The 27,851-nt window shown below is 37.2% G+C and overlaps 1 protein-coding gene across 1 annotated transcript; it reads right to left on the reverse strand.

Moving 5' to 3' along the window:
* Positions 1-4,003: 4,003 nt before the first annotated feature.
* On the reverse strand, positions 4,004-27,448 carry LOC144446512 (lysyl oxidase homolog 3A-like). The gene is made up of 13 exons (XM_078136290.1): positions 27,412-27,448; positions 25,536-25,912; positions 15,376-15,578; positions 14,547-14,764; positions 13,133-13,355; positions 12,166-12,355; positions 11,613-11,785; positions 9,738-9,893; positions 9,055-9,208; positions 8,349-8,610; positions 7,581-7,833; positions 7,043-7,154; positions 4,004-6,211 (listed from the first exon to the last, which is right to left on the reverse strand). Exons 2-13 carry the CDS (start codon positions 25,843-25,845, stop codon positions 6,198-6,200), a joined length of 2,268 nt encoding a protein of 755 aa, XP_077992416.1. The 5' UTR covers positions 25,846-25,912; positions 27,412-27,448; the 3' UTR covers positions 4,004-6,197.
* Between the last annotated feature and the right edge of the window lie 403 nt (positions 27,449-27,851).

The following is a 27,851-nucleotide window of genomic DNA, read 5'->3' on the forward strand; positions in this document are numbered from 1 at the left end:
TAGGTTGAGTCTGTATTAGCTAGCCAGTAGTTGACTTGCTGTTGTAATATTATCGGTACTTGGTATGTTTTAGACTGACATATCAGCTGTTGTGGGCACCGTCTAATCACTCTTTCCCTTAACATTAGAACAGGTTGATAAGCCTTGACTGATGACATCACTACAGTCTAGGTATGTTTGTACTAACAGTTTGAGTGTTTGACTACATTTGACAGTTATCCATTCTTATGTTACACCATCACATTATTTCTCCATCAAATAACAAAAGTATCCACCAGTAACTAATATTTTATTCAGTGTTCCATTTTTGAAAAAAATCTATAAAAAAATTTCTAAAATGTACAGAAAACTCAAGAATATTATGGAAATTTTAAATTATTGAAATCGTGCATAATTTACTTTTGGACGCAGTAAAAATAATATGAAAAAGTACTTCATGAATGTATAATTTTGGAAATTAATGACCATGAAATACAGATTTCTGAAAGGTGACACTTGATTTCTTGTATGTGTGGATTTTCTGTTGATCTCTCCTATGCAAGTGGATGGTTTATATTTATTAGTAATATAAATATTGTTCAAATTTATCAAAAGGTGTAAATTGTCAGCAAGTTCGTAACAGATGTGAACTCTAGGACTTGGTGGAACTTTGTCTTAGATTTGGGGTGGGTGGGGGTGGGGGTTGAGTACAAATCAGTAGCAACAAGTGGGGACAAGTGTTGGCAGAATACTAACTGGAATACACAATCTGTGTGTAGATGGTCAGCTGCAGTAAAAATCTAGTTTCTGAATTGCAGCATTTGACAAGTTTTGATAGTATACCCATCAACTCATTCAACTAGTATTACTTGCAGTCCACTTGCCAAATCACAATATTTGATAAAAGTTTTAATGTTTAGCGAAAGAACTTTTTGATACTAAACAACCAGATATGCAAAAACTCTAATAAAAAGAGTTATCATCCGTGTCAGCAGGACATGGCAGAAAAATAATTCAACCCGTATATATCCTGAATTATGGTCTGGCAAACTACAAAATATTGCTTTTAGTTTGTAGTTCACACAAAAATATGTGAACATTCTGGAAAATGTAGTGTGCTTGAAGGTTCTAAGAAACATGAAAATACTCAGTGAAAAACAGAACATACTTGTATTTATTGGTATGTATATTTATGTATGAGATAAATGAATTTGTTGACCGCATCATTTAATGAAATGAATAAAGTCAAGTTTAAGTCTATGAATCATGACAAATCAAATTCTGAACAGTCCGAAAACATAAATTTTGAAAGGAACATAAGCCATGTTTACTTTTTTTCTCCTTTTTTTGATAAATGAGAAAACTTTTTTGCTGCATATGACAAGTTACTGGTAGTATCATACTAGTAAACCACCATGTTCAAATTGGAACTCAAACCTGGGATTCATAAACAATTCAATATGATTAAATATACAAGTACTAAAAGGTCTTAAAATCTGCTATTGGGCTATCAACTATGCTAACAATGCCAGGAGATGATTTTTAATGCTTTCAGAGGCATATACATGTATCAAGATCAGAATAGTTCAAACAAGGTTTTATATCAGTATTTTCACCCAAGTAAAAAAACTTGGTATTTTCAGCCAAGAAAAATATATATATACTCAGCTTGTGTCTATGTAAAGTTGATATTGAAACTGAAATATTCAAGAAACTTCAACAGTTTTATTTCTAATAGATTGTCTGTATACAGTAAGTTTTTAAAAATCATCATTAATGGGGTTTTATCATGTCTGCTCTCCATAGCCATATTGTGTGGATTTGTATATTGAGTAAGGTAGAAGGTTTCATAGCAATGGTTCCCAGGGAAGCCAAGGTTAAGCTCAAGAACAAAAAGAAACCTGTATCAATAACTGGGGATCCAACTTTTGAAAACGCCAAAATATGTACATCTGATGTATTGTTTCAAAACTTATTTATTGATGAAAGAAATTGACTCAGGAAACAGACTCTTTGATTATAAAAGGAATACAAGTACTAAAGATTTGTACAATTCAGATTTCATATATTGTATTATAACACATTTTCATGAAGTCTTCAGTGATTGGTTTAGATTATATCATGTGGTATGGAAGTGACCCATAGTGACCTCAATTTGCATATAGGAGCATGAGTCATGTTCATGCAGTACTTATCGTTGATTTGCTTTGACTGAAAAAAAGGTGTGCCTGAGAATGTGATGTGTTATAAAACGCTTATTGCCTGGCCCTATTTGGGCACTAGTAGACACCATATTATCCCTCATGCTTTACTATAAAACACTTATTGACTGGCCCTATTTGGGCACTAGTAGACACCATATTGTCTCTCATGCTTTACTATAAAACACTTATTGACTGGCCCTATTTGGGCACTAGTAGACACCATATTATCTCTCATGCTTTACTATAAAACACTTATTGCCTGGCCCTATTCAGGCACTAGTAGACACCATATCCTTATGCTTTAATATAAAACACTTATTGCCTGGCCCTATTCGGGCACTAGTAGACACCATATTATCCCTCATGATTTAATATAAAACATGTATTGCCTGGTCCTATTCAGGCACTAGTAGACACCATATTATCCCTTGTGCTTTAATATAAAACACTTATTGCCTTGCCCTATTTGGGCACTAGTAGACACCATATTATCCCTTGTGCTGTTGTAACTATTTCCCTCTGCTTTTAGCCTCAAGGTAATAGACATCTAGTAGTAACCTCATAGCCAGGCAGTAGTTGTTTAAATGCAATAGTTTTCAATTCAAATCTTTGTATTGCTGTGTATATTTTTGTTAACTGATGTTGAGTACATTCATAAATTTTGTTTAAGTGATTTACATTTAGAATAGGTTTTATGATTTGTTTTCTTAGAAATGCTGCAGGAAATGTCAGCAGAATATGCCTCAGAAAGAAAAACCTGCAACTTTTGCTGTTAATGTGCGCAAGAAAAAGCCAAACTATTCTCATTAATTTTTTTTAAAATCAGGAGTCGCTCCACTGAAGTTGTTGAAGTTCAGGTCAAAATGTTATCAAAATTATACACCAAATACTGTGTTAAGTTAAGTTAATGGAAAAGTAATGTTGATTATCTTGTAGACCCTCATTTTTTATTACAAAGAACCAGGAACAAACTTTTGTATGGCAAAGTGTTGGGTGATTGAAGTTGCTTTAATTTTCAAACAAAGTGGTTCCAAAAAGGAAATTACAGGTATATGAACTGCCCAATGTTTGATAAATATAGTTAGCGTTACTTTCATTTATCTTTGGAGATGTGAATAATCTGAAATATACATGGTTTGGATAATTTATTTATTTTGTATTGCCAAGGATGCCAATAAATTTTGTTATTAGTTTGTACTAGTATGTCAAACCGGTTGTTTTTACAATGCAACTGAACTGTGATTCAGAAGTGCTATAGCATGGTAAAATGACTGGTGGTCTGTGTGTGTGTGTGTGTGTGTGTGTGTGTGTGTGTGTGTGTGTGTGTGTGTGTTTGATTTGAAGCAATAAACTTTGAACGAACTGTCCCCTTGCAGCTTTGCCCTGAAAGTCACCCTATTGCTCTATTGGATGAAAGATGAGGGTAGTCAATGAGATGTGATGTGTCACATGGCAGGGTTGTCAGTGGCTAAGTGGTTAAACCACTTGCGTGTTACCACTGCAGTGGGGGTTCAAACCCATTCAGGTTTTGATTTGATTAAATTTACGACGCTGTAAGTGAATGTGGTCAACCTCTGGTTTGCGAGAATGGGACAGACAGGCAGGCTGACTGGCTGACAGACACACAGACAGACAGACTGACTGACTGACTGACAGACAGACAGACTGATTGAAACTGTCAAAGCATGTGCATTAAAACAAAAAGCTCCCGAACCATAAGACAGAATAAGACATTTATTAAAGAAAAGATATAAAACATTAAAACAAAAGGTGAATATAGCTATACATAAAAGTCAAATCGAATAAAAAATTTGTGTGGAGTTCAAAATTGAGAATGCAAATCACTTTGAAATTGTACATATCATATTCACCAAATATTTGCTAAGTATTCAACAAAAATTGAAAAACAAATATGTATTCAATAGCAGAGTCAAATAATAGAGAGAAAAGGGCAAAAAAAATACAGTAATTCGGCAAATCTACAAGGAGCTGTGCTGTCAAAGATTTAGTTAATGGTTCAAACCTTCCAGTAACAACCACAACTCCAAAAGTCTTCATTTTTGCTGCAGTATCTTAAAGCTACACTAGCTGTAACTGGAAGTTTTTTGAAAATGTTTTGTTAAATACAATAACTAACTCATAATATCGTACATCCTGAACAGTATTGAATCACCTGTGGGTAAACATAGTGGTGTAGCTGCATACATGAAATGGTACAATAATCAAATAATTTATTTTGGGGTCCGTACCCAAAAATCAGCACCCTCAACAGTGATCATGACCTCAACTAATTACTGTAATATTCATGGATAAAATTGATCCACTCTGAATAAAAATGTATAATGTCTACTTATTGGCATTTTAACAATTTTCAGTGAATATTTTTTCGTTGTCTGATAGAAAATGATATTAGTTATAAACTAGTGTTTTTAACGGGAGACACATTCAAAATCAAAACTCTCGCTCAAGATTTCAACTTGTCACAACACCACCTACAGATAATATTGACCATTTATTAACAGACACAAATTCTCTTTATAAGCAATTACCCAAATTTTAGTTAACATTTCTTTGCCAATGGTTACTTGATAAAAAGAAAGTGACAGGTGAGGCTAGCTTCTAGTGCTTGTTTAAATAAAACAGAATCAGAGAGTCTATTTTTAAATCAATCTATGAAGAATTTGATTTGAAAAAGATCGCCTTTGAAAAGTGTATATCTGGAAGGAACGGGTTGCAAGGTCAGAGATGATGTCACTAATAATACTGACCAATAGTGCTCCATGGATTTTAATAGTTCGGTTGAGTTGAACCTTGAGTGAGTTTGTCATAAACAGTTCCCTTGTGTTTGTAAAAAAAACGTAAATGATCTTGGAAACGTTGCCATGTTTATTTAGAATTAAATTTCCATATTTTTCTATATATTTTAAAGAACATACATGAAAAACAAGACAAAACTGCCTGGATTTTGGCGGGAAATTTCTCTTTTGTCTGCAAAATGTAATATTCATTATCTGGTTGCTCTCTTTTTGGCCTGCTGACGTTATAGTTATGAACATGTAGACACGATTTGCATAACACACAAATGATAATGATTGGCTACATGTAGACACGATTTGCATAACACACAAATGATAATGATTGGCTATGACATTATACATCATACAAGATCATAATTTACTGTAAATTATTTTATTTCGCATGAGCCTGAAAATGCCTCCCACCTCTGTCACTCATAACTCAATATTGCAAGTGAGGATAAAACAACGCATTCTCGATCACAAAAATACTCTCTGAGTAATTTGAGTTACTATATGTATTCTAAAATTTCAACTAATAACAGAACGAGTGATGTGTATAAATTTCACAATGTAATTTCAAACACTTTGTTACTTCACGTAACAACGTAAGTTTATTACAATATATTCTATACTGGTTTGAGCACATATCTTACAGCCCGTTTCAAGTTACTGTTCAACTGCGCAGAAACCAATAAGAAACTGCACATGCCACACTTTTGAAGATAACAAGATTGAATGAATGTTTCTTGCTACATTTTGTCCAAATGAAATGAACTAACCTGCCAGACATTAAGACATCAAAATGGTGACATCAAAACATCGGCGCCCACGTGTCTACATCAAGTTGCAATACATTTAAATAGTTTCTTCCATAATAGGCAAAATGTAGCAAGAAATTGCTATCATGTATCAAACACATATGGTGGGTGATAACTTGAAATGTGCTGTATTAAATACACATGGTAGGACTATGCGATATTGTGTGATTGCAATATAAATCAATTGAAATCTATCTAAAATATTACATATAACTTATAATGAAATAAATGTCATTCTTTATCAAATATTTACTGAGGGTAGTTTGGGGTATTTCAGTATAAAAAAGCACCATATACCTAGATATCTAGTTTCACAATTAAAAAAAATGTGTAAATTTAATAATTCTTGGCTCCTTACTGGTCCTCGAAACTTTCTTGTATCTTGTCACTGTCATGGATTAGTCATCGTTAGCTGGAATAAAAAATAAAGAAGTTTATTAGAAATGTAATACTTAGACATTAGGGAGCAGTCATTATTAACTGACATAGAGGGCACTGTTTTGCAGTTGAGAGCGGGTTTTCTCAAACTGCCCTTCAGCTTCGATGATCAAAGGCAAAGTGACCCCCCAGGAAAGACCACATTTTCCAACATGATATCCCCCAATGTTTTTCTTCCGAGGCCTTATCAAGTCGGTAAACTCATGGGGACAAACCCCTTAGGCTACGAGTATTTTCCAGTTGAATGAAGAAAAATAATAGGGAGGTACATAGTTATACTTTCTCAGACAAAATTTATGAAAAATCACGAAAAAATTTTGAACGATTTGACTCATTTTTCAAGCACCACGTAACAAGTGATGTGCACACAGGTTGCAGTGACGTAGAACGACCAGGGTATATAATCCATGGTTTCTGTTCACCGACAATAACCTGTGCAAGGTATAATGGTAGTTCTACATTTGTCATTTTTTTGCATACTGAGAAAACATCTTAATCACTCATTTTATGTGAATTATACAGGTCTGTCGTGTGGAAGTGTTATACGACACAATTTTACAAGGCACATATGACTTTGTGCATGCACAATACAGCTTATGATGTTTTGTTTATGGTGTGCGGTTATTGATGTGGATGGAGTAAGTAGGAACCCGAATCTGACATTGTCTCTTTCGATGTATAAGGACAACGTCAGAATTGAGTCCCGTACTTTGTTTGCAAGCAGGGCTAGTCCAACTGTGTCTTGTTTATGAATTTACAAAGTTGACTCTCGGGATTCAGTGACATCATATCAGCATTAACATACCAAATCTGCAGCCAGTAACCCGTCCCTCCACACCATTGTAGTAGAAATTACATAGAATTTCATTGTTTAAGTAGTCCGACTCTGCAACAAGTTTGTGTGGATTAACGTGCACCTACAGATACGAACAAAACAATATTTAAAATACATAAATATCAATTTATTACAATCAGCACTTAGCAGGAAACAGAATGTCGCATGAATTTGTAAAGTTTTTTACCTACATTGCTACATTCCATCAACCACTACAAACATAATACCATGATTGTTACGTTTTCTTTACACAAACTACCTTCAGGTGATTCGCATCTGATACCCAGTATTAATATGTAACAAAATTAAAATGTAACAATTTCACTTAAATAGTCGTGCCAGGGATAAAATAGAGCTTAAACAAAGCAAAATTTTTGCCAAGACAGACAACATTCTTTCAGGTTAACCGGTTTCTATAGCATGTTCATGGACACGCTACCACCGTCCATTGTCTATATGGTAAAATACACTTTTGAGGACACGATGGTGGTGGTGGCGAGTTTCTTACCCTTAATAAAAACTGCCCTGCATGTACATCTGTGACATCAATCCATTGGCAGTCAATACTATGTTTGTATTCATCGATACAGTTTACAGAGATACCCTGGTCACCATAATCTTGGCATTTATAGAACTGAGCCACTCCAGGATCACAGTGTGAGTCTTCTAAACAGAAACTAGCCTTGTGTCCCTCTGCTATTTTTGTGCCCTCAGCATCAGTGATGTCATAGGTAGCAAATGCTTCCATACTGTGATGATGTCTGCAATAGTAAAATCACAAAGTCCAACTTATAAGACAATCTTTTTATCTAAATAAATATTTGAATAAATTAATTCATATTTTAGCGTATTCACTTTGATCTATGCATTGACATGACAAGTAATAACATTATTTGTAAAAAGTAATCATATTGGTTTAAAATCTGACGGCGATAGAAATGTGCCCAATGGCCCTATTTGTTGGAAATCTGACGGAGATGGTAGAAATGTGCCCGTTGACCCTATTGGTTGGAAGCCTGGCGGCGATGGTAGAAAATGCGTCCGATAATCCTATTGGTTAGAAGTGGGAATGAGTTGGTTAGAACTTAGTCTGACGGAGATAGTACGAACGGTTTCCAATAAAGCTATTGGTTAGAAGTCTAATGGAGACGGTAGAAATTTGCCCAATGTCTTAGTTGAAGAAACGATCCGAGTGCAAGGCCCACACTGAATTATGAATAACGTATTATGGATGCAGAAAATATTTTAATCTCTGCGAAAACTTGCAAGAACTTACCCGTGACACTGGTGCCATTCCCAGTAAAGTTTATGAAGATTTGGTCTGAAGTCAATCGTACCGCGATTTGCGATACTACTTGAGAAACGTAGCAATCTCCTGGTACCGAAGGCAAACTCATAGGAACCTGGACTGTAAGTATAAGCCGATGACGATGTGCAATGCTCTTCCATAGCACATACCAACATTGGTAGAGGGCGATCTTCAGTGTAGGCTGATGTTTCAATCAATTTGGCATTTGGCACCAGGTCAGGAAGACCAGCTTAAAAATAGCAGAACAGTCGATTACGATGCATTACTATCTGTATGACATAGATGCTAATACATTGCTTGGACAGTATGCATGGTATGTGTAAGATAATGGCGAAATGATAATTTTATAGTATTATCGTGCATACACGCACGCACGCACGCACACACACACACACACACACACACACACACATACATACATACATACACACATACATACATACATACATACATACATACATACATACATACATACATACATACACACACACACATACATACATACATACATACATACATACATACATACATACATACATACATACATACATACATACATACATACATACATACATACATACATACATACATACATACATACATACATACATACATACACACACACACACACACATAGAAAGAAAAGGTGGGAATAAGTAAAGTTTTCAGTTACCATCTGTACAAATAAGCCCAGCAATATTGTGATCTGAGCATTGGACGTTGTCCCATCCATCATGTTGGCATTGATTCAGTGACAGTTCATCACCTCGACACTTGACACCACTCATAATTATTGGTGAATCATCGCCACCAAAGTAAGTTATTTTCTAAAGAGGGTGAAAGAAGACGCTTGCATGTTTAGAATACATTTCAAACAGCACTATAATTGCAATATATGAAATACCAGTATGAGATGGACATGTTACATCTGTTGATATAAAGAACCGTGTCTTGTTATGTCTGGTCATGTATGTTACCTACGTGCAAGGTGCATAAATCAATGACCTGGGATTTACAAACAAATCATTTAATATTTCATTGCACTCCGCATCACTTCTACAACTGTTTGACGTCCATATTACACTCGTAGCGACGGTTTCTGTCACCACGTTGTCATCGTGATGATTATCGTCATCATTATCACCACCACCACCACCACCACCACCATCATCATCACCATCATCACCGCCATCACCACCACCACCACCACCACCATCATCATCATCATCATCATCATCATCATCATCATCATCATCATCACCACCACCACCCTTAGCAACACCCTAATCCCCACTACCACTATCATCACCATCACTCCCTAAAATTTCTTTCTAGGAACGATATTCTACTACTTACAGACAATTCCTGTAGTACGTGTCCATATCCGAGTTGTCTGCAGGCCACTTTGGCAGCAATGATGTCCCAACTATCGCTACAAACAGAGCCCCATGTCCGACCATGCTGTACCTCTAAACGACCCTCCAATTTGGTCCGACCACCCACTGCCTTGATCTGTTGTGTATCAGTATGCATCTTATAGTCAGACAACGCAACAAATGCCTTCTTTATTACTCCACTGCAGCATATATACATTTTCACTTTTTCTAATAGAATTTTCGATTCGATTCAAATGAATATAAACATTTTATTCTGTCCAACTTAAATTTTGTTTGTAGAACTGCCGTAACTTAGCAACTATTGTAGAACTGTTGGAACTTAGCAACTACTGTAGAACTGCCGTAACTTGGCAACTATTGTAGAACTGTTGGAACTTAGCAACTACTGTAGAACTGCCGTAACTCAGCAACTATTGTAGAACTGTTGTAACTTAACAAGTATTGTTATTGTAGAACTACCGTAACTTAGCAACTGTTGTTAAGTGAAATTATACATGTTATGAAAAGATTACTAAAATATTATGAAATGATGAATTAGGAATCAATAAAGTGTTTCTAATTAGTTAGTTAGTAAGGTTACAAGTTAATTTCGGAAATATTTACTATCCTATGGGTGCATTTACATTTAACAACAAATTAATTTCATCCACCATCCTTTATCAAACATGTATTTGTAGTTTGCATTGGTATTATGTTTCAAGCCACCAAAATTGTTCATTTCTAAAATTTAGAGCACAAATCTTGCTGAAACTATAATTATAAACAAATTAAAATTAGTTATCTCTTTAAATAGTTTCAGTCTTTTATTTGATAAGTTACTGGGTGGATCTTACTTCGACTTTTCAAGTTAATGAAGAAGGCAGTTGTTACGTGCATTGTGAATAAACATGATATGAACTATGACCTTCGACGTGCACTGTGCAAGGGTGAGTTGGTCACGACCAAGTGCTCGGCAATAAGAGGACGGCAAAGCAGGACACGGTTTTTTGTGTGCGTGTTTCGGCTTATTTCGTGCTTGTGTCGGCTTATTTCGGCTTTTTTTTCAATACAGGCAAGCTTGACATTAGCATAGCTTCATTGTTTCACTTCCAAATATTATACACCACTTTCCACCATGCCGCTGTATCCTGCGTTTAGAGCTGGGGTCCATCGCTTATTGTAAGCACAGAGTAGGATTGAGCTGTGCTTTTTTTTCATGCAAAGTGCATAGTTAATGTGATGGATGAACTTAGCTATGAGTATGAATGACATGAAAATCACACAAGAAGAAAGTAAAAAGATATGTGTCAATATTTTCATACAATGCTGAAAAGGTTTGAATTGTTATGCATGGCATCTATACAGGAATGACACATGAAAGGAACGTTACTTAGACACTCTGTAAACTGATTAGCATGATTTAAATACCTTTAAATAATTTTAACTAATTTCAAAGTGGTAAACTAACAAACTAGTGACCAAAAATAGACAGAACACTGTAAGAGGCTGAGAGAGAGAAAGAGAGAGAGAGAGAGAGAGAGAGAGAGAGAGAGAGAGAGAGAGAGAGAGAGAGAGAGAGAGAGAGAGAGAGAGAGAGAGGGGGGGTGGCTGAGAGAGTGGCTGAGAGTGAGAGAGAGAGAGGGAGAGAGAGAGAGAGAGAGAGAGAGAGAGGGGGGGAGTGGCTGAGAGTGGCTGAGAGTGAGAGAGAGAGAGAGAGAGAGAGAGAGAGAGAGAGAGAGAGAGAGAGAGAGAGAGAGAGAGAGAGAGAGAGAGAGAGAGAGAGAGAGAGAGAGAGAGAGAGAGAGAGATAACATAACATAATTGTGACTTAAACAACACAAACGAAAGCGGTCACCTTAAGTCTACCTCTTTGGTCAGGAACATGACACTTGATGCCAGCATCATGGGAGTTGGAACAGTATGGGTCAAAACTCTCTATGCCATTGGTCCAGAACAAATAAGGACAGTCTAAAATGGAATTTTCATCACCCGTGCAGCGAACATCCTCTAGCCATACTGGACCAGTACCTGCAAAATAAATAGGAAGATATCAAATTACTATGAGTTAGTATTCCAGTGTTGTGTTGTGTTGTGTTGTGTTGTGTTGTGTTGTGTTGTGTTGTGTTGTGTTGTGTTGTGTTTTTTATCGCTACTCACACTACATGCATCTTATTACATTGTATCGTATCATTATGTTATTCTCCAATATTTGTCTTCATTCGTCCGGAAAATACTCGTGACCTAAGGGTTGTGGACTAGTCTATCGACTCGTAGTGACAAAGCCCTCTGGGTCACTCGTATTTTCCTTGGCTGAACGAAGAAAATGATTGGGCAATAGCATTTAATTACATTGTATCGTCTCATATTGTAATATCATTGCGTTGTAGTGTATACATGTCAATCCATACCTTGACCAAAACCCGCAGCTGTTAGGAAGACTTCCCTGGCTGTACCGAAACCTAACTCTCTGCAGACAACATTGGCTGTGTTCATGGTTAACCGATGACCACAAAGTGTCCCCCACTCTCCATTATGATAGATTTCTACCCTTCCCTCACCAAGCTGAGCCCCAGATTTGAGTCTCATAATCCGATGTTTCTACGAGATAAAGAACGAAAAGTAAAAGCATATTTAGTGTTAGTATGTAAAAAGGGGAGTCAGAGATAACTTGGGTTACATTTCAGTGTGAAGGATCTTGTCATTCCTGTGGTATTGATGATCGTAGTCTGTCCTATCGTCCTACGATGTAAATAATTGTACCGTAACGCTATTTAGCAAAATACCCCGAAGTTTTGCATTATTTTTGAAAAGATCATCTGATGTACTTTTCTATTAAAGAATGACTTTCTTTATAACAGTTGACAGGAAAAGAAAGTTGACATATTTGCGCGCCTCAAAGAGCCGGTATGTTTCGTTGTCTCTTGTCGAGCTTGGGGGTTATTTCGAACTCTGAAACCCCGCCGTATTTTTGCAATATTATACAGATACGACAGTGGCGCGCAGACCAGCTATTAGGAATCTAGCACGCAGGGAAGTCTATGCACATACACAAACAAACAAACAGACAAACAAACAAACAAACAAACAAACAAACAAACCAAAATTATTATTGCAGAAAGCTATCAATGAACGTTGGCATTATTACACTCACATGCACAGTAGGGTGGTTCAATATTTTTTCTCTCAAGTTAGTCACATTCAACGTGTTTACACTATCTTGATTACAGGATGCTTACATGTATATATGTAACTCTGTCTGTAACTATTATCACCAACTTGTGCAATCTACCACGTGACATGTAACTACAATAGTGTTAGTTTGCGCTAGTTTTTGACAATAGCACATGTTTCGCAGTAATATAATATAATACATACCACTGCTTCGTCACCTACATACTGAGGATCGCCAGTCGCCTTTCTACCCCTGGAATCCTCCACAAAGTTACCCCTTTCACACCTTGCTACTGCGGCTTCTTTTGAAAGACAGTATTTGCGGTGTGGTAGAATGAAGCTGGGGCATTCCTGTAAGGTTGACTCGTTACCACTACAACTAAAATTGGTTAGCATAGCGTGATTTACACGATGTCCTACACCATTACTGAGAGGAAAAATAGAAATAGAATGTATTAATATTCTTGTTTCCTACATATTTTGAGAATAAAGAAGTGGCCTGTGTACTGTATGAATGGAGATCTGACTATAAAAGACAAATTTACATGTAACATGAAGTCTGAACAGTGAATAGTATTTTTTCAATAACGTGATTCATGATTAGGGACTGGTCAGTTTCTCAGATGGGGGAGGTGTGGTCGGTGGATTGTTTTTCCATCGGGCCAACAAAAAGTCTCAGACCCCATCACTCATTTCTAATCATGATGACCCCCTCATCCTCCGTCCATCTCCACCAGGTCTTTCACACACCGGCCATCATGACTCAGAGAGTAGGTAGTTTGATGTCTCGCATATAAAATACTTTACAAAACAACACGTCATACATAGGGTTATAATATTTAAAGAAAGTTTCATAGTATCTTGGGTGTAAATTTATAGGAGGAAGAGCTCGAGAAGGTGATATGAGAGGTCGTAGGGAGTCTCCGTCTCGATGCTCTGGAGGTTCTGGGCTATCCAATCCCTTTCATAATAGACCTGTTGCCGGTTCCAAGATGCATTGCGCGTCTCTCCATACAATGCCATGTATATTCTGTACGCGCGGAGGGGTTTGCACGCGCTACTAAGGGGGGTGGTTGTCACATGACGGTACCCTTGGTTTACCGGTAAAATCCCTCTCTGTCATCGATGGCGTTCAGTCTTTGCTCTATAAAACCATTCATAATTAAAGAGGTCAACATGTCTTTCCATCATGTTATGATGAAAATGTTATTTCAAATGTAATAAAGACAAAACAAGACTGAATCTAACAACATAAGCGACGTCCTCTCACGCAATGCATCTTGGAACCGGAAAATCGACTATGGTGTACGCGCTGAGGGGTTTGGTTGTCACCTGACCGTACCCTGGGTTCAGCCGTAAAATCTCTCTATCATTAATGGCGTTTAGTCTTTGTTATATAAAATCACTCATAATCAAAGAAGTCAACATGTTTTTCCATCATTTCCTGATAAAAATGTCATTTCAAGCGTACTAAAGACAAAACAAGACTAACAATAACAACATCAAAGCCGCCCTCTCGCGCAATGCATCTTGGAACCGGAAATCGACTATTACACAACTTTGACAAGACTGCAGCACGATGTATTAGAAACCCTCGTTACCATGGTTACTATCTTACTTTAATTCAGCTGCTTTGATCGGCAAGGCTTCGCTAAAACCTAGTTGGCCACAAATCACACGAGAGTCTCGCATATCCCACGCATCTCCACAGACAGGTCTCCAACGCTTATAGTAATATATTTCGACGAAGCCTTCTGATTTGGGATGCGGTGTACTCTTTCCTCGGAGTCGGACCTTAAGACCTGCCAAATCTGCTGGCGTCCTCTGAACAGGGACCTGCGAATCAAGATAAAGGTCTTTAGTTTTAGACTAGTCTAGGTTCTATACAGCATCTTTACGATTTATACCTTCACTCGCAGAACCACAGGCTGGTCATTCATACTAGTTTTAGACGAACGACATGCCATAAAATGTTCAAAATGTATCATGTTGAAAAGAATTTATCGTCAATTTACTCGCTATCAAATGGGCCTGTCGTTCGCATTTTACATGCATTATGCCTAGCCCTATTCAGAGCCCAATCTGACTTACATTGCATTTGACTATTATGTTTCAATGCATGTATCTCCAGTATTTTTGTGACACCAGAATACCGTTGATAAAATGTATGAACATGATCATAATGATGTATCTCGGATCTCCAGTATCACTAGATATAAAGCTGGCACTGATTGGTGGTCTGTGTACATGTCGTTGCTGATTCACCAATCCCACCAAGTTTCTTCTACGAAAATGACTCTTTTATACCACATACACGATGATATATTATGTCTTACCGGTTTCTTCTTTTTATTCACCTTTTTAGTATTTTCCTCTACACTAGCCTCATTTCCTTGTTCTACAACTTCATTTTCTTGTCCTTCCTCCTCATTTTCCTGGTCTTCTACAAGTTGATTTCCTTGCCCACTTCCCGTTACTACTGGCGCTGTAAGAGCCGGGCTCCACGTTTGTCTCGATAATTGCGATGACTTACAGCGTACAGCGACATCTTCCTCGTGGGAGCAATCTGACACACCCCAGGGCTGATGGGCACAATATACCACACTGCTTTCGTTACCTAGACATCGCAGTGAGTCGAGCCAGATCTTGTCTACAGAGAAGAAAATATGAACATATAGATTGTTACCATGGTTAGATTAATCTTAACAGAGGAATCACTTGACATCAATCAGAGATTACTCAGAAATGTAAGAAACGGTTCAATTCAGAAATGCTGTCAAGCTTTTTGTTCATTTGATGTCGTTAGGTAGAATGCGCCTCAGGGACAAATTTTCTTGAAAATTAAAGTTCTTTTTATTCTCTGAAAGTTTGTTCCTGGCCTTTTGAAATAATAAAGAAACTGGGGTTCACTCTCTTGTTTTCATGACATAGTATTTGGCGGCCATATTGGATTCTATATAAAAAATGGTTTCATTTTGATATAATTTTTACCCCTATTTCCATAATTTTTACGTTTACTTGGTTTGTTTCTTCATTTTAACTGAGAATAGGTTGGAATTTTCATGAGCAAAGTAACAGCAAACGTTTAAGGAGTATATTCTACGTTATACAAACACTTGTTCTCTAGTTTGATCTGGTGTTTCATTTCAGTGATATCTAATCTATCACAGAGGCATGTAACTTCATTTACCTCGACTCTGTGTATGCCCTTTCAATACAAGGTCACGGTGACCTTTACGTCTGACCCAGACTTGGTACAATCACCTATCAATAGTATCACGTGATGTCAAACACGCCTCAGTACTTCGTTTTACTTCTACGATATTTGCAGCATGATTTTATACAAACATTACAGCAGTTGAATACAAAAAATTAATCCTTTTATCAGTGGTGGACGAATAAAAAAAACTGGCTTTGAATGTGCCATCTCAGACCACTAACGATTTTTTAGTGGTCTGAGGTGCCATGCAACACAAAAAAAAGTGTGGCGTCTAAATGGACTGTGGGAATATATGAAATATTGTAAATGAAAAAACTGTACTGCACATTCGATACAAAAATAGTAATACCAAGTCCCATTTTTATGCGGCTTCGAAGAGTCAGAAAAATGGAAACACCAACCAAGATGGAGTCAAACTTTGGGCAACTAACAATGGCTGCCAGAGATTCCTATCAAAAGTATGCAGTTTGTGTATGCAGCTCACTATGACTTATCGTTGTTGGCTTGTCAAGTTTTCCAACTGGAATGCATGAAATTTGATAATCTTAATTGAAAAATAGTGATGATTATATCTAAAAGGAAAAACAGCAATAGTAGCTGGGAAGAAAATTGTCATGGTATTAGAGAAGCAGGTATGTCGGGTATTTTTATGTGGTCTTGCGACGTTTCAAGTGGCCGTTTAGTAATGGTAGTCAACCGTGCCAAACCCCCCATTAGCAATTGTATGGCTTTCCTCTATATGCCTCTACCTTTGTAAACCACTGCCACGGATCCGTAAAACTGTTCGCGTCAGTTTGCTGATAATCTGTAATCAAACATTTTGTCTGGGTGATCCTGTGTACACCTCTTGGCCTTTTAATGACTTTAGTTTCATATATTTCTATTAGGACAACGGTTTCCACACGTGTATGATAAGTGACGCGGTGTATGCCGGAATTTAAAAAAAAAACCACTTTGCTATGAGAAAATATACTTAATGTACTTATGAACTTGATATGTATGTATGTATGTATGTATGTATGTATGTATGTATGTATGTATGTGTGTATGTATGTATGTATGTATGTATGTATGTATGTATGTATGTATGTGTGTGTGTGTATGTATGTATGTATGTATGAATGAATGTATGTATGTAGGTATGTATGTGTGTGTGTATGTATGTATGTATGTATGTATGTATGTGCGTGTGCGCGTGCGTGCGTGCGTGCGTATGTATGTATGTATGTAGGTATGTATGCATGTGTGCGTGCGTGCCTGCCTGAGTAGGTAGCTCGTTTGGTAGGTAGGTCTTTGTGTAAGGGACAGGTAAAAACACTACAATTTGGGTAAATGAACTCAAAACAAAACTCGACCTACAACGTTTCCACTAACAAAGACAAATATTTAACGGCTCAAATGTGGAAGAAATATAATTAAAACTGTTCGTGTTACGTTAAGCGGTTGTAGTTTGAGACAAACGGTCTCCAGATGTCAAGATACCACGACATATCTATTATCTGTACGAACAACACCTGAGGTGAAATTACGATCCTTAATTCAAGAGTATCCGTGTGTCGGCGAGTTTTTGTAAAAACAACCTGTTAGCTGTGTGCAATGTACCCGTATTTAATGATTGTAGGTATACAATTTGAATTGAAAAGAATGAAAACAGCGCACGAGTGTCTAATGTTGATATTATAAACATCTCGAATGCAATCAGTAAAATGATAGTCAGTTTGGACTTGTTGTATCGACTTTTGCTGATGAAATATCCACAGCAACATTCGTGTGGTTTCAGTAGTGTAGGCCTGGACCACCCAAGAGACAAAATTAGCATTTTGGAAACCTTGATACACAGTATAGGACGTGTTAAATCATAATGATTTCCATGGTGACGGAATGCATCAGATGAATATTAACAGAGCAACCGCACAACTTATTAATTAACTGGCAAAAAACTCATGCAGAGATTCATAAATCTATTTATCCACCTGCAGTGATACTGTTTGTGGCTTTATTGTGGCATGGCCCTCATGGATTCAGTTTCAGAGACACACAAAATAGCTCACTGCATATTTAAACGAATGATAGGCTCAAATATAAATTACAATCAATCAACCAATCAATCTCACAAATCAATAAAAGTTCAATCAAAGAATATGTATATATACACACATATATATATATATATATATATATATATATATATATATATATATATATATATAAAATCTATAAAAAAAAATTTAAACTACATTTCTTCATTGGAAATTCTGTAATAGGTATTTGGTGCTAAAACAAACTAGTTAATAAATGCTACTATATATATATATATATATATATATATATATATATATATATATATATATATATATATATATATATATATATATATATATATATATATATATGGGGAATAATATTATGGGGCTTTCAATGTACAAAGTTATCCCCATGCACGTGTCCAGGTTACTTTATATTTCTGTCACTGTTTCCATCACTGGGCAGTACATGTAGTTCCACCATTAGGCAGAAGCACAATATACACAAAACGCTACATTATGCAGTAATGTAAGCCGTACTACCGTTGCTTCAAAATCTCAGATCATCGTTATGGCAACACCACAATGATAAAACCGACATGCAGACAGAAGAAGGGTCATTAACATGAAAAATAAGTAGCACCAATGTGAAACTATGTTAATAAATTGTTGCATGTGCTTCCATTGTGTACCCATGACGTAAACAAATTGACCTATATCATAACTATGCCACTAACTATAACTTTTATCTGTCCCTGTATATCATAGACCAATGGAAATACCTCTGAAAGCGAGTTGATCCGGCTAGTAATCATCGTAACACGTTACCAATCTGGCATTAGCGTTCTTCTGAGTTTAATATTTGACGTCTGTTTGCTGAAAAAAATCGCACGCAGTCCAAACACTTTTTTCGCTCTGTTTTTTTTTTACCATCTTTCAATACCGATGTAAGAGGGTCATGGCTTTTGATCCCTGTCTCTTTCAACTCGAGCTACTAGTGTTACCCATTCAGATTTGACAAAGGACAAAGTCGTAGACTCTCTCACCAATCCTCGGACTGGTAAAAACAGATGTGTTAGTTGACCTTTGACCTTTTATTTTCCAGTCTGAAAGTGTGGCTAGACTGAGACATCCGTCTTACCGGTGTTATAGTCTGGGATAAAAGAAATGGGCCATCATTGGTACTTGGTTATCTGTGTTAGGTACTGATTTCCAATAGATGTAATGTTTATTTCGTTAAAATAGTGTAAATTTCAAACGAAAGTTACTGTATGTATTATCACGTATTTCCAAAAGAGAGATTGATAGAAAAATTATAAGATACGTAGTGTTGGTCAGCCGTGTTAGGCTTCAGTTGATAGCTTGGCATAAATGTCATATCTTACAGACTAGTTGATAAACATCATAGCATATTGCATGTACCAACCAAGGATAAACATCATACTACCCTACCCATCTACTACCCTACCACCCCGTCATTCTCACTGGCCAGAGTTGTATGTTCCCGTGCTCGCCTCCTTCAAAGGTGTATTTTACTGTTACCGCAGAGATAAGTACGTTCTTCTTACTTGCCTGTGGTACGTTTTACAACGGGGACAACTCCCCTATTTTCATTCTATCATAAAAAAAATCACCAAATACACACATATGGAGTATTCCAGCTCTCTCTGGTTTTAGTAGTACATTGACCTAAAGACATTACGTGCGTCTCTATACTTCCCACGTAACAGGTCTTTCTCGGTTGACTTTGAAGAGAACAAACTCTGAGTTTAAAGTAATAAAAATAACGTACTTTTATCATTCCTTGTGTAGTCACTAGTTCTAATTTCTCTGGTGCTGTCTCATTTATAGTAGATTTATGTTGTGAGCTTCATCAACGCCATCAAATAATCGAATATTTAAATAAATGAAGGAAAGAAACACACTTTTATAGCCGCAAAGCTGAAAAACACACATTTCCCACGTGTCTGGAATACTCAAAAGTCAGAGTTTATCACATTTTATGTGAATACATGCTGTAACATTAAATTTTGTATATTGTAAATCTAGAATGTATTCAATCACTGGGATATATCATGGCAGGACTTTAAAATCATGCCAACCATATGTGTTTTGAATCTGAACCTTTGGCATATATTATGATTTCCACAGTAAAAGGGTTACCATGACGACGATGGGACAATACATATAAGAATTTATCATGGCTAAAACTGAGACGTTACCAGACTCAGAAGTGGGACGTTATTATGGCCACAACCAAGACGTTACCATGGTTGCAAATAGGAGGAAGTTACTAAGACTACTGTTGGGGCATTACCATGGCCGTAATTTGAACGTTATGATGATGGTCCGTATAAGTGGGACGTTCTCATGGCTATGAACTAAGACGTTACCGTGAGTAGGGCGTTACCATGGTACCAAATGGGACATTAATGCCGAACTACATAACAAGACTTTGCGACTACTCGATAAATGATATTACAAACGTTGAAATCTGAGAAACTGATTTGTCGTGTTTTTCGAACAAGAGAAAATGAGAATATGTGTTAGAAAAGGATCACACCTGTTAGACCATATCCCTGAATCGCATACCGGGATTTGCGGTCACGAACGCTTGACGTGGAACAGAGGGTGAGCAATTCAGGGAGCTGAAGGGTATGGTACGCTCTTTGAACAAGATCCATTTCACCATGTTCATTTCATTACGCCTCTCAACCTTGTATTGGTTGATTTTGATACCCCATTTGATCAGTCATGTATGTTCAGCTGTGAGCAGTGATTGATGGTGTTGTGTCCCACGGTAGCATGATAGCTTTGATTGTTGGGTTATATACTGCCATGGTCATACGGTAAATTAAAATTCACTCGCCGTAAGAACCCGCATGCCACGAGCAAAGCAGTCGATCTTACGGAGGATGGATGTGAATATAACGACAACAGTAAAACCAATTAATGCCAACATGCCCATATTGTTGTGTATGGGTCAAATATGTAGCGTTTTGAAATTTAAACACGGTCAATGACATGTATAATTGAACCAGACATTTAAACCAGTCTTCATCTACTTCGATGTTTATTGCTTGGATTGGCCTAAAAAAAGGATATACATTATTAAAAGTGTTTGTTGTTTCTGCACCCGGATAAAGGGGAGTCCATATAAGGCAATATCACTAAATTTAGACTCATCAACTTCGGCAAAGAAGTGAAAGGCATAAAAAAAATTATACACATTAGTAGTAAGGGTTGTAGCTTTTACGTAAGGATGGTGATGATGATGATGATGATGATGATGATGATGATGATGATGATGGTGGTTATGGTGGTGCTGGTGGTGGTGACGGTGATGACGGTGGTGGTGATGGTGATGATGATGATGATGATGATGATGATGATGATGATGATGATGATGATAATGATGATGATGATGATGATGATGATGATGGTGACTATGACACCACCACCACCACCACCACCACCACGACGATGATGGTGATGATGATGATAGTGGTTATGGTGGTGCTGGTGGTGGTTGCGGTGGTGACGGTGATGACGATGGTGATGATGGTGGTGATGATGATGATGATGATGATGATGATGATGATGATGATGATGATGATGATGATGATGATGATGATGATGATGATGATGATGATGATGATGATGATGATGATGATGGTGGTGGTGGTGGTGGTGGAGGTGGTGGTGATGATGGTTATGGTGGTGCTGGTGGTGGTGGCGGTGCTGATGGTGATGATGGTGATGATGATGATGATGATGATGGTGACTATGACACCACCACCACCACGACGATGATGGTGGTGATGATGATGATGATGATGATGGTGATGGTGGGTGACGATGACGACGATGACGGTACTGTTGATGTCTGTAGTAGTAGAGGTGGTTATGGTTGTTGGGATACGGTTTCTGATGGGAGTACTGATAAATGGTGTTCGTGGATGTGGTAGTGACGGGGTGGGGGGGGGGGTTCCAGTATGGCAGAGCATTGATTACTTGAATAATGAAAATGGTCCTGAACGTTGTGAAAACTACACAGTGTTTATTTATACAAACATGTATAATTTTAACTTGGTGAGTTCTCCATCCATGCCATATAATCATACATGTAGAATCCAACGTTTTTATTATAATATTGTAATCTTCTTGTTTTGGTCTCTCTCCAAAACCTAGCACTTCTAATATTACTGGAAAGTACTATACAGCCATAACGAATGCGACCACCTTTGATGCAGGCGTACAGAAATGAACATTATAATGGTATATAATTATAACACCTCTTAGCGTCTGTTAATTTCACATGTTTTACCTTGCAATGTCTCTTCTGTGTAACATACAGGTGCGTGGGCGCAATGAACAACCCTCCTTTTGACAAGAAATCACCCTTAAAGAACTTGAGAGGAAATGCCATATTAATTATTTAGTCTTCTTAAAGGCCAAAACCAGACAAATTGTCCGAGGATAGTAGAATGTCCTTTAAAATAGAATGCATCCATTCTTTTTATTAAAACCAGACAGTCGGCGGGGTCAACAAGGGACAAGCCCTGTTTTCCTGCAGTCACAGACGGCAAAGTTGTTTGGGAACGTTGAGACGGTCGAGGAGAATAACTGCACGTTCTTTATTTGACCAGGCACAGCGTAGACACGTAAACACTGCCTCCGAGCTAACGAACCTTGTAAGATGGCCGACTGAACCTTACTGCATCGGTGAAATAAGTGCTAATCGACCGTGTCCCTCTTTTACTAATTCTCCATTCAAAACGAAATGTAATAAAAATGCAGGCTATATTTCCAAATGTATGGTTTTTAACATAATATAATAATACAGGAAATTGTACCTCTTAAACACGCATATCCTTTCAAGTTAAAATGACACAGGCACTAAAATTGGCTTATTATTACGAGTAGATGAAAGATATACAAGTTTTAGAAGTTCACAGCGTGACAAAGTAGTTAACATAATATTAGCACTATTCTTGTTCAGTCGTCACGGTATATTAACTTTCAGTTATTGAATCTGTTAGTTTTACCAAAAAAAAACCACCTTAGCATCCTTTATTAAGATATTTTACCAAAAATAAAGAAAATTGTCAGAAAATGTTCACTATCGTTCACTTATCGGAAGGGGGTAACACAGTAGACGTGATTTCGTACCTGTGAATATATTCGGAACTACTCTCTAATCTAAAGGTTAAAACTCACAACCTAGGCAGGAAACAGCAAATACGTAATTCATTTTAATTTTCAAATACACCATGAAGCTTCCAATGCATTGGTGAGACAAAAATGTCCTTGCCTTGGGGTGTACTCTAAGAAATCAACAAGAGCTGAATTGAATCTTTATTGAATCTTTATTCAACCAGATATAAATAAATAGAACATTGCCTGTTATTATAAAAGTTGGTGTTTATCACGTTCCATTCGACGTTACGTCCTGAACCTAGGGTACTGAAGAACCAAACGAAATTTGTAAGAAAAAAGCAAAGATCGACTGAAATGTTGAAGTTTACCGAAATTGTCGATTTTTTACAGTGATTGCGTTTGAACGTTTTCCTCGTGTTTTCATTCTTTAAATGAAAATGATCCTCAAGGAATGAAAATAAAAAGTCGAAGTTTACCCGGCGAAATCGTTAATTTGTTGTTAGAGCTCACACTTCAAATTTGTTGTTTGCATTTTCATTCTTCCCCAGGGTGAATGAAGAAATGTTTAGCTCTTTATTGACAAACGTGCTACGCAATATTAAACCTGTTTGCTAGTACTGTAGACAGGAGCCCACTTCCGACCACAGGGACACATAATATTGCATGTATGGGTGGTTTCCTACCGTATATATATATATACGTACAAAAGGTGTTGTAATCAATATGTTCATTGTATCTGATTGTGTATGAAAGAGACACAAGCTAGAGTCCAAAGTTTATCAGCTTTTTAACTAGGGTGAAAATACTTACACATGTACTTAAACCACGATTAAACCATAGACCAAATGGTGGAGGGTCTATGAGTAAATCATTCTAAGTGTAATGCTAATTTCGATGCATGCCTTCGGTGGCATCAAAACACCTTCAGGTGTTGTAAACATAGTTGATGACGTAATAGACTTTCCTCAACATTATTTATGTGTAGGATAAATTCTGTCATCAAATCCGATTTATGCATTTGGCAGTTTGAGTTCCGAATAGAACAAGATGGTTAAAGTATGGTTAAGTTTGCAGATATAGGTACTTTTCAATGAAAAACCATGCCGCAAAAATTACCCCCAAATAACTATAAACTCCACCCGTGAAATTACGGTAAATAATTTCACATGCATACAAATAAAGAATTAAAAGCAAGATTACGTGTGGCTGTACGTATAAACGGAACACTGGTTGCGTGATAGACTGCAAAGGTCGGGACGTCTGGATGGACAACGTGTGAAAGTCAATCACCACTGTGTTAGTACACAGCCTCAGTACGGGTGCAATTGGGTTTAGAGGTCGACGTTCGGAACTGCCTTGAAAATAGACATCTGTATTCTTGAACTGACGTAGACGTAACAGATGGAAGTAAAGATAAGTTATATACATTTCGAACTAAAGTCCGAAGAAATGAGAACCAAATGATTTTCAAGTAAAAGACGAATCAAACTCATTGAAAAAAGTAAAGAAAATGGTCGTTTTTATACCACGTTTTTATACCCGTTTATTGCATGTCGATGCTTTGAAATAGGGAAGAGTAGAACGTACGGATATAGGAACGAATCATCGTTTTAAATGTTGTTTCAAGTTGGACGGTTAGTGTTACGTTTCTATGGTTACAAACAAAACGAAGTGTCCAAAAACCGAAGAAATGCTTCAAAAGAGCTGTATGACTACATGTATATTCTCTCAGACGCAAGAAAGTGTTTGTTTTCCTTGCAAATCTCCGAGGAGGGACTTGAGGAGTGGAGTATTATGGTTGTGTGGCGTTGGCAGCGTGCCTTCCCCTGCACTGAGTAAACATATGTGTATTGTATTGGTTTTACCACTTGAACTTGACAAGGTTTCTCTGGTCAAGTTTCTCTGAATAGTGCAGGCAAACACTTTTCAACTGTGGCTTCATGTTTCTCTGAATAGTGCAGGCAAACACTTTTCAACTGCGGCTTCATACACGAACACGATGATGTTACTGCTGAACATAACGTTGAGATGACCTTCACACATTTCGACATTTTAAATTGTTGTGTGTAAGTGGTAAATGGGAATTTTACAACTTTGCCAAGACCGAACACTTCAATTTTTTTATTTATTTGAATTCTTCTGGATCGTATAAGCTTAAAGGTGACGTGAAGTGAAGTAAAGTGAAGTGAAGTGAAGTGCTTACCTTCGGTATTGCCGGCGGGATAATAGCCACCGTAATAGAAAGCCTCCGCGCCACTCAATCCAAGTTCATTGCAGATAACCTTTGCTGTGTTTATAGAGAAGTAGTCATCACATATCGTCCCCCAAACTCCGTTCACAGCAATTTCAACTCTTCCCTCATAAGGGGTTTTTCCTTCAGCCAATCTAAGTTCAATTTTCACGTTGTCTTGGTTACTGTCCATTGGCTGTGCACTTACAGAAATGAGTAGACATCCCAGGAAAATGTCCAAGAGAAGATGACACTGTCGTCTCCAAGCTTTATGAAGCTGCATTTTAGAAATAATCTTGGAAGCGGTTCACCAGCTGCAATATATAGTAAGTGTCTCCACCGATGGCAGGCTTTGAAAAAAACAGACACGATGTGAATAAAGGTATGTTCACTGGATGTTAATAACCATTCATTTCGCCCACTCACTCAATCAATTATAGTAACATAGGTACACGTGTACGATTCGCCCAATACATAACCTCCTTTACAGTACTAGTATAACCCCCGGGAGCTACCCAATCTAACGTTATGTGTCGTTCTTATCGATCACGATCGTCGACAGCATACACCGTTGTTTGCATATCTTACTTAAGAAGGACAACTTCAAATTTTAATGACTTGACTGAAAAAAAACAACGAGGGATAATTTTGCTCAGTCAATTGTTTTGGTATTCGAGGTCAGTGACTTTACATTATACGACTGTGATTCGTCTCAATTGAAATCTAGTAACTGTCTGTGCAACAATTGTCATTGAAATCCTTGCCTCTGAATGACGAGAATTTATGCATTTTAGACGATCACGTTTTTGGAATGAGTGTGACACGTAATTAAATTCACCGACGTATGGTCTATATGACTTGTTTGTTTTACCAGTCTTACTTGTCTGTCGATCGACTGTCTCGGGTTTGTAAAAAAAATATTCCATCAAAGCACTTGCAAACCCTGTAGTTCATCGTCAATTTGTGATAAATTCTAGAAAATATATTGACAATTTTACGAAGCTTATCAATAGCTTATCAACGTGATAAGTTTGGACAGGTGTATGTAGTATTGTTACAGTATTACTAAGTCATATTTACCTACTTTAACTTAGCACATGTAGTTCAAATCCTGTTCTGTTTACACTTTGTATCAATATAATTGGCGGTTACCTAATACTAGTAATTCCCAGAACTAAAGTACGTTGAAGAAAATACCAATATGCATAAACCAATAACGGTCAAGAAGTTATATTTCATAAATAAGAGCAAAAAAGATGAACTTCCCGACTTCTAAACTCTTTCGTCACCATCTTGATGGAAAAAATAAAAAGTTCAAAGTTCGTCAATTCCTGCCGCGTTAGGAATGTGACTCCAAATCTATCTCAAGGCACACACACATACACATCGTATTGGACTCGAGCCAATGTCCTTTTCGCATCGTGAGGTCAGTTCTACAGAAATTCGATTTAAAAATACTACATATATATGAGTTATAATACATTTGTTTAAAGTCTGCTGTTAAAAATCAAAGGGTTTGCGTAAGTTTGAATATTGGAACGTACCTTGATAATGAGTTACGTTGAAGATGGCAATGGCTGCCGTTTCACCGTTGACAGAGGAGTGAGGGTGAGGAGATGTGTTAACGCAATCTTAAATGTAGTAGACCCCGCCGGCTACGTGGCATTCAGAGAACAGTGCCGACCAATTTCTATTAATTGCTTTTTCTTCAACCTTTGAATGGCGGTAACAAATTGGGCCCATTTATACGTAGCACATCAAGTGTGCAAGAAAATACAATAATTGAGCCCAGCGAGGTGTAGAACTGGAGAAAGCATATGTCAAAAGAAAACCATTCCTACCAACTTACTCGTTGAAGTCGACGTATATCCAGGCTTGGGTTACGTCTAAACAATGGACCTTTCTAGGGAGTAATTCAACGGAAAATACTTGATATTAAGTTGACAGTGCGTGTTATGCGGACAATTTCATCAGCGTTCTACTCACTCACCAACTTCTACATATATCATGCAATCTATCCGGAGGCTTTTCCGTTACGGATACCAGTCTTCGACCTTTGAGTTGCAAAATAGCTGGGTCGTTACATTCTATCCATGCCCCAGTTTCCGATCTGGAGGTTCCCGACAAATTTGCACGTAGTCAGTATCTGTTGCAGATGAGATCCCTATGTCTTATGAATGCGTGGGACGAATAAGATTTTTAATTCATTGTAAATTTGATATAATAAAACGAGTTACAGAAATATCTGAGATTTTTAGCATACAGGAGTTAATTCAACAATTTAATATG

The sequence above is a fragment of the Glandiceps talaboti genome, chromosome 15 (assembly GCF_964340395.1).
Source record: "Glandiceps talaboti chromosome 15, keGlaTala1.1, whole genome shotgun sequence".
Classification (NCBI taxonomy): domain Eukaryota; kingdom Metazoa; phylum Hemichordata; class Enteropneusta; family Spengelidae; genus Glandiceps; species Glandiceps talaboti.

Coding starts and splice junctions, on each gene's coding strand:
- LOC144446512 (XM_078136290.1), bottom strand. CDS start 25,845: ATGCAGCTTCATAAAGCTTGGAGACGACAGTGTCATCTTCTCTTGGAC. Junction 13,356..14,546: donor ATCAAAGCAGCTGAATTAAA/GTAAGATAGTAA, acceptor TTTTCCTCTCAG/TAATGGTGTAGGACATCGTG. Junction 8,611..9,054: donor TGGGCTTATTTGTACAGATG/GTAACTGAAAAC, acceptor GCTATTTTTAAG/CTGGTCTTCCTGACCTGGTG.